The following is an 8230-nucleotide window of genomic DNA, read 5'->3' as shown; positions in this document are numbered from 1 at the left end:
GCTTTAAACTGACAGTGGGCAGGTTTAGATCAGATATTTGGAAGATATTCTTTCCTGTGAGGGTGATGAGGCAACAGAAGCTGTGGCTGCCACATCCCTGAAGTGTCCAAGGCCAGGTTGGACGGGGCTTGGAGCAACCTGGGCTGGTGGAAGGTGTCCCTGCCCATGGCAGGGGGTTGGAACTGGATGATCTTTAAGGTCCCTTCTAACCTAAACCATTCCATGATTCTAAGATATAGATATTTGATGTGAATGGGAAGCTAAGGGGGAGACAGACACTCATCCAAAGGCTATCTAAACCTTTCTGATACTTTGTTATGGCTCATATTCAAGTTGGTTTTCAAATCTAATTTCCCAAGATCTTTATTTGCAGAGTCCTTTTGGTTTCTCCACACTACATACACACTGAATTTTTGATGGAAATTGATTTTCCATGAGTTTATCGGGACTCAGAGGAGTTTGCATACCAACTAGGAAGAAGGTGCTATGATCAACATCAGAAAGTAAAAGTTCTTTATTAAACTCTCATGAAATATTCACTCTCAAGAGAGAAGAATAATTCTAGAAAGACCATTTATCTGCCTTTTTTCCAAGGCATTTTTCTCCAATCTTCAGTACAGTAACTTGTTCCAATCTTGGTCAAGTGCTGCTAAAACATGTCACAGAATTAATTTCAGAATACAAACTGCTGCTTCAGTACCTCATGATATGTCTCCACAGTACCTCATTCCAGTACATGCACTTTATTTAATCATGAAAATTGGTATCTATCACAGATAGGCACCATTTAAATTTCAAACCTAACAACTCTTATGGTTTATTTGTAATTCTGAAGGAGCAAACCACAGATCTAATCTGTAACTTGGGAGTATAAGTAACAGTATAAATGTAAAGATACTGATACAGCTGCCTCTTATCCAGGAAGAAAAATGAGCTATATCAGCATGAGGCACTGTTACACACCAACTGCACCCAGTAGCAAGAATGTACTAGTGCTATTATCCTGATAACACAAAACCACAATCCTTACTGCAAATTTATGACACAACAAGAACTTTGTATAGGCCAGGCTTTATCTGAAAAGCCCTTATGGTCACCAATCTATATAGTGCTTATAATAGCAGGTAAGGAAGTGAATATATTCTTCTCGGATGATATTTAATACTGGCACTGGAATTTTGCTGGAGAAGAACAAGGCAGCACAGAGAAGGCATGCCCAGAGAGAGAAATCTGGGTTCAGCATCTTTCATCAGATGCTTTCAAACAATTGCAGGATACAGAGTGGATCCAGAAAGAGACCTCAAGGGGACGTTGACGACTTCACTGCTTCATCTGTAACCTTGGTTTGGTGGTGGGAACTCCGCCTGCCCTCAGAAGTTTTATGCCTAAGGCAGTGACAAGGGATTTACGTAAGTGTTGTTTATATTTTACGCAAAATATCTGAAGCACAAGGTGATTGAGCTGAAACTCCTCCAGCCTGTAAACCATGTCATTCTTCCTCAACAGACACTGCACAACTCTTGTCCTATTTCCTTTATTGGTGGGAATAGGAATGTGCTAATTCAGTCGTTTCCTTTTTGTCCTGGCCAATAAAATGCAGGTCAGGTCAGTCACAAGATTGGTTCCGTGCCATTCCAGTCGATGACAGCTCCTTGCCACCTGGAAATGAGAGCAACCATTTGACATCCATCAGTTAATCAGGTCCTTGGAGAGGCAAACCCACATCCCTCAACCACCCAGCAAACCTTAGAGGGATTGGGATGGACTTGTCTGGGATAACTAACCACATCTCAAAGGGAAAGAACAGAACTGAAGTGGCTCTACCCCCTCATTTTAGGTGCCCAAGGCTGAAGGTGTCTCCTCAGCCTTTCCTCCAGTCCCTCCTTGGCAACAGAGAGTCCTCAGCAGCAGCTAGTTCAGAACAAGGACCTTCATGTTAAAGACCACAGGGAATACCCAAGAAGGGTACAAGAATTAACCCTATATAAGCAGGATATTCAGTCTCAGCTGTTAGCAGGTAATTTGCACCCTCCTCTTCAGCAGGGCTCTGATCAGGAACTCTCTGACTCCGAGACCCTGCACCCAGACCACTTCATTTATCTTTGCTCCTCACCTTGGTTCCTTCAAAGCATTCAATGCCTCATTTTAATGGTGATGTTTTGCTTTTCCTATGCTGAGGTTTTGCCTCTCTCTGCCCTTATTCCCTCTTCAGAATAACACTGAAGTTGCACACTGAGAACAGCATTTCCAGGTGAGTCCAAACAAACATGCACAAAACAATTCCATGTTTTAATTCCTTGCCCTGCACTGGCTGCCAAAGCTCAGCTTGGCTTCAGAAATGTGACAATGCAAAGGAAATATTAACCCTGAATTTGTCACAAAGTGTGTCTTCAGATCACAGCAGAAGACAAAGATCTGAACCAAGACTTGGTCAAAGCAGGACGATGCTCTCCAGTCACACTGCATTGAGTCAACTGCCTCCACAGTCAGAGCCCCTCATGGTACAAATCCACCCTTGTCTGGGGCACTTCTCATTTGCAAGGTCATGGCCCACATTTTCTGGGAATGAAACTCTTACATTCTCGGTGTTGAGTGTTTTGAAAATCTGTTTTGAAAATCTTTCTAGGGAGCGTGTTCAGAGCAGTGAGACACTGGGGAGGGGGTGGAGGCCACGGTGAGTTGCCAGAGTGCCACATTCCTCCTGTCACCGAGGAAAGGATGTGTCAGCAAGGGTATGGCAGCTCAGGCCTTTTGCTGAGCAAGTCAATTAAGTGTAAAACAAAACCAAAAGCTGAATCCATGCAGCATTCAGAGCAATGTCTCAAAGGAAGTGACCATCTGAGGGCTGTTGTGAAATTTTTCCTTCTGTGTTTTTCACTTTGCTGAGAAAATAAAAATTTAAAAAAAAAAAAACTGCAGAAAGACTGTTTCCCATCCCAGGACTTAGCAGGAATACACAGCAGAGATGTCTCACATCTTAAGCTAAGAGCAGAATATGTTCTAGCTGAGGATATTCGACCTGGCATTTGCCAGTGGTGAGAGGTCTTCAGAATATCACCCCCAAAATGATCCAATGCAAGTGGAAAATACAATTGCCACCTTCTGTCCCCACTGGATTTTTCAGGTAATAAAATCCTGAAAATCATCCCTAATCTTTGTGTACAGGCTTTCCAAAGTGCAACCTTCGACCTCACCAGGGTGATTAAAGCTTTGAGAGGGATCCACAGAGACCCCACAGAGGCCAAAAGACACAGAGTGAAACCTGCTCTGAGACTACACTGTACTCTGGAAATACTCATAATGTGACACCATTTTTGCTGTTAAAGATGTTGTTAAAGATGTTGTTAATCACTCTACAGTGAGGAACTGGTCTTTTTTAAAGCAGGCTTTCCATAAAGAGTTTAAACAGAAAATTATATTTTGAATCAGGGCTGAAGGCAACTTAGAGAACAAGCCTTATCTCCTGGGTTTATTTTCAAACCATTTTTTAGACTGAAAAGCAGCCTTTGGCCGTTTGCTCCCATGGACATGGGTACAAAGCCTTTTTCCACTACTGAATGTGCACAAGAAGAGGTGTCAAACAGTGGGGATCTCACTCACAGGTGCTAAACAAGTCTTTTATTTACAGACAGAAACAAAACTGCCCAGACAATGCAGGAGGATCCCTTCCCCAAACTATCCTGCCACGAAGTAATTCCAGTGCAAGGCATTTTCTAGCTGCTGATTCAATTATAATTTATCAGATTAGCAAAACTAAAACTACATTTGACCCGTGTGGTTCAATTAGAACCTCACCCCGGGGTCACGGAGTTAACGGGAACTGAGGAGGAACCAGTTCAGGCCCTGAACAATGCTCAGTCTGGAATAACATTCAGTGAGTATCTCCTGGACTAATAATTTGGTATTGTTTCAGAGCACATCAGTAATTCAGGGTGAAATGCCCACGTTCTCCTCTTCTCCATTAAATTCCCAATGGTTGTCTCACTTCAAAGCCAAACAGATGCACTGAGGCATCACACAGCCCCACCAGCACAGACTGGTGGTAGAGGGTTAACAAAATATACCTCTGAATTCAGATTGCAATATCAGATCCCAGTTTTATTCCCCTCAGGCAGAGCTAACAGATGTTATTTCCTCCTGTGCCGAGGATCAGGGCTGTGATATAAGAGAGTTCTTCAGAGAAGAGCAGGATAAGATGTCTGCACGGCATCTCCAAAACAACACAGGGATGCACATTCCAGACATCCCTTGCTCAGAATCTGACTGCTCCCACAGATGTCTGGGGCTGAGAGCCACAATAAAAGCACTTCTGCTTGTCCTGAACCTTTTTTTGGCAGCCTGCATGTTATAGTGATACCTGTTGGTGACTGGTCACTCCAGCCACCTGCTTTAAAACTCAAACCTCACTCTTCTGACATTTTATAGACTGGAAACACGAGCCTCCTCCTCCTGCAGAAGCAAAACAACCCTTCTCTCCTGATAATAATAATAATAAAACTCTAAAGACAGAAACAGTCTATATTACATATGCACTTTCCCCTTTGGGAGAGGATAAGAGAACAAATAGCAGACAGATGTTGGGCAGAGAACTCAGTGTTTTACAGGATGGTGGTGCTCACATATTGAGGTAAACAATGGGAATGTCATGGATTAAAACAGAACTGAGGCATGTGAATGAAAGGAAAAAAACCACAATCAACAATAAAACCAATAAATAACAGTTAATCTTCTCAGTTCTGATTGTACAGACTGCGAAATTCTCCGCTCTGCCTGAGAAATTATCCTACATTTTTTGATGAGAAAAGTTTGATAGGGACCTTCATCATGAATACTTCATCAAAATTAGTTAACAGCTCTTTGCTTGCTTTACTAAAAATTAGCTTAGGAGTGATTTCCATGGTTTTACAATAGAAAACATTCATTTTTTTTTTATTTCCCAATTTGTTAAAACATTGGTTAGTTGGGTTTGGTTTTACTTTTCCTTATATGCTGTTTCGTAGTTTGAAGAGAAAGTTCTTAAAACAAAAGGGAAAAATTTAACATGAAAAACCTTTTGCAGCAAGGCCACACTTAAATAAACAGGCCCAAAGCAAATGGAGACCACTGAAAACAAGGAGCCAAAATGATCAGGGTAAATCAGACAGTCCTGAGAATGGTACAAACAAAATAAACTGGCACTGGAATTTGCTGCTAATTTACCTCTCCAGCAGATTAAAGCAGGGAGCTTAAAATAAACAAACACCAGCATTACAAACACTGTATAACTGATACAACGCCAGGAATGGAAGATATTCTGAGAGCAACTTTAAGTAGTTGCATGCATTATTCCCCCTGTGGGGGGTACTGAGGTTACACATTATTTATTCTAGTTTGGAGTCATGCTTATGTGTTACTGGAAGAGAGGAATCAATAAAATCTGTATGTGCAGGGAGCCTGGACTGATGTCACTGCTGTCACCTTTCAGGATGCCTTCTTGTAGCCTTCTTGTAGCTTTATAATGGCAGCCCTTCATCAACACACTGTTTGGCAGCCCTTGACCTTATTTATTTATTTTTTGATGGGGATTTTTTTTACAGAACAAAATATGGCAAAGAGAGGAGGGAAATTGCAAGAGAAACCTGAAGCTTGGCTTGCTGATTTAACAAATGTCACGGTCTTTGACAATGAGGCTTTTACTTCTTGCTCCAGAGACATCCAGATAGTAACTTTCCAAGCCATGCTGGAGCTGATATAAAGCTGATTTTTCTACCCAGTTAAATTTCTCCATTTTCTTTCTTTCATGTCTCACTAAGCTGAAAATGTTCCCATTAACTTCAGTATGACTTGGATAAGTTGTTTAAAAGCCCATAGTTTAATATCATATAAACCTCAAAATGGCCATGAGAATCCTAACAGGACAGGAACTAGCCTTGTCTTTAGGGAGAGAATATGAGCTAAGAGCTGTCATGAATGCCTGCACAAAATACAGTGTTTTGTGGTCTTGACAAACTCTTTGCTGCCCACAGACAGTTGGAGAAAACTGAGACTATTGAGAAAAAAGGGCTTCAACCCTAGAAAATGATACCCAAGTCCCCCAGTGCAACTACACTTTTCAGAACAGACTAACAAAAATGGAATAAACTTTCTCCTTTTCTCCTTACATCTCTGCAACAGGGAGCAACCACTTTTGGGAATCTAAATTTACATCTCTTGAAACCAAGTTGTGCTCTCAAACCAAATCTGGCTCAGTCAGTTCTTGGTGATGTCATGAAAGCTCCTCTAAGAATGAAGTGAACACCTTTGCCAGGTCAACATTAGCTACAATAACACACAATTAAATGTGTCATTATCATCACAGCCTGGCCTGTTCAGATCCTTCCAGATTTTTAAGCAGTAATTTTTAACAAGTTTACTTGCACTAATATTTTTACTACGCTCCAGCCCTATGTACATTCTTTATATCAGTGACTGAGTATTTTCTGCATGAAAACCTGTCATTTCACTTACTTTGTCCTAATACAATGCTCAAGTGGAGGAGTGAGATCATTTTCTTTATCTTCAGTGCACACCTGAGTTGTATCTGCAGAGACAAAACACACATTTGTCAGTGGCTGGAATCACTTCTATTCATACAGGATCCCACAATGGCTCATAGGAACTCCACACACAGAAGTGATGGATTATCACTCACACTGCACATCTCCCAGCCCACTTTGGACCGAAATACCCTGGAGGGTGAGCACTGCTGTCACTTGAACACCATCTCCTGCCCTCATTCACACCATCTGGATGGATGCCCCATCCCTGGAAGTATCCAAGGCTGGGCTGGATGGGGCTTGGTGCAACCTCATCTAGTGGAAGGTGTCTCTACCCATGGCAGGGGGTTTGGAATGAGATGATCTTTAAGATTCTTTCCAAACCAAACCATTCTATGACTCTATGACCTAAAAAGAGTGGCCACAGACAGGGCTGGGAATACTTAGAGTAGATACAACAACTACGGCTCATGGGAAATACATTTTTTTGGGAAATACATTTAAATATATTATTGTGCCCAGAATTAGTTGTTCTGGGCCAGAAGCTTGCCCAGAATTGTGCTGGCTACTGAACAGTCAGGATGATCGTGGGACAGTGTTCAGACTCATTGAACCATAGAAATATTAAGGTTGGAAGAGACCTCTCAGATCCCCGGGTCCAACCATCAAGCCAGCACTGACACACCCACCACTAAACCACGTGCCCTGACCCAGGATAGTTCACTAATACAGAGATGGTTTCAAGGAAAACCACAGATCAGAAAATGAGGGCTGTCATGAGGCTTTTATTTCACAACACATGTTGTAATTACTGAGCAAGTAATTGCTGTTACTCAAATACTAAGAATGGTGGTAGTAAAACACTGGAACAGCAAACCCCAAGTCCAGCCCAAACTGGTTTAAGACTCTTTTACCCTGGAAAAGAAGATTGTCCCTTGACTACTTAGCAAGCAATGCACAGACAGGAGAAGAGGAGGTTGGGTTGGATTATCAGAGAGCTGCCCCAGGCTGTGAGCATTCCTTTGGGATGGAGAGGAATCCCACTGTTTCAGGGAAAACAGAGAGGTCACTGTCTCAGACAGGGGATCTGTCAACAGTGAAAGTAGTCGCTGAACTTCCCAGGGACAAAACATCCTGCAAACAGCTTGGATGTCAGTCTGCTCAGCTGTTTCCTGTTTTGGAGTAAAACATTTAAACTGTAGCAGGTTACTTTTTTTTTTTCTCTTTCTTCTTCTCTGTCTGTCATCCAGCCAGTGGATTGGTTGCAAGCAATGAGTGTTGCCAAGACAGGGTGTAGGATTTGGGTCTGCTTTAGTGAGACTGCTGCAGACAGGATGGGAGGGAATTGTTCTTACATTCCCAGCTGCCAGTCTCAGATAGATCTGACTTTCTCATGTCATAGAGAGAACCTGGCTCTCCCTTGTGTGTTAATCTGATCAGTATAAATACATGCAGAGAACTCTGAATGAATGTAAGGGCTGGAGTAGGAAATGGACAATATTTAGAAGTGCATAAAGTGCTGGCAGTTTTTTCCGAGATCCTCAGGAACTTTGAGCTACACCTGAACCTCTTAACTTTAAAAGAGTCTCTTTTATCCTAATATTGAAGAGTTTATAACATAGAATCATAGAATCATCGAGGATGGAACCTTTAAGATCATCAAGTCCAACTGCCAACCCAGCACCACCACCTTGTTCAACACTGAGCCATGTCCT

The 8230-nt window shown here is 42.1% G+C and overlaps 1 protein-coding gene across 3 annotated transcripts in view; it reads right to left on the bottom strand.

Moving 5' to 3' along the window:
* Positions 1-499: 499 nt before the first annotated feature.
* The window catches only part of MINDY4 (MINDY lysine 48 deubiquitinase 4), a 68837-nt gene continuing 61106 nt past the window's right edge, over positions 500-8230 (bottom strand). For all 3 annotated transcript variants that reach the window (XM_027660647.1, XM_027660646.1, XM_027660648.1), the window contains 2 exons: positions 6487-6559; positions 500-1659 (listed from right to left, as the gene is read on the bottom strand). In XM_027660647.1, the coding sequence (XP_027516448.1) occupies positions 1611-1659; positions 6487-6559 (122 nt within the window). In that variant the 3' untranslated portion in view covers positions 500-1610. The remainder of the gene's footprint in view (positions 1660-6486; positions 6560-8230) is intronic.

Source organism: Corapipo altera, unplaced genomic scaffold (assembly GCF_003945725.1).
Source record: "Corapipo altera isolate COAL_440 unplaced genomic scaffold, ASM394572v1 126, whole genome shotgun sequence".
In the NCBI taxonomy this organism is placed as follows: domain Eukaryota; kingdom Metazoa; phylum Chordata; class Aves; order Passeriformes; family Pipridae; genus Corapipo; species Corapipo altera.
The sequence above is the reverse complement of the archived record's forward strand: the minus strand, read 5'-3'. Positions and strand labels throughout refer to the sequence as shown.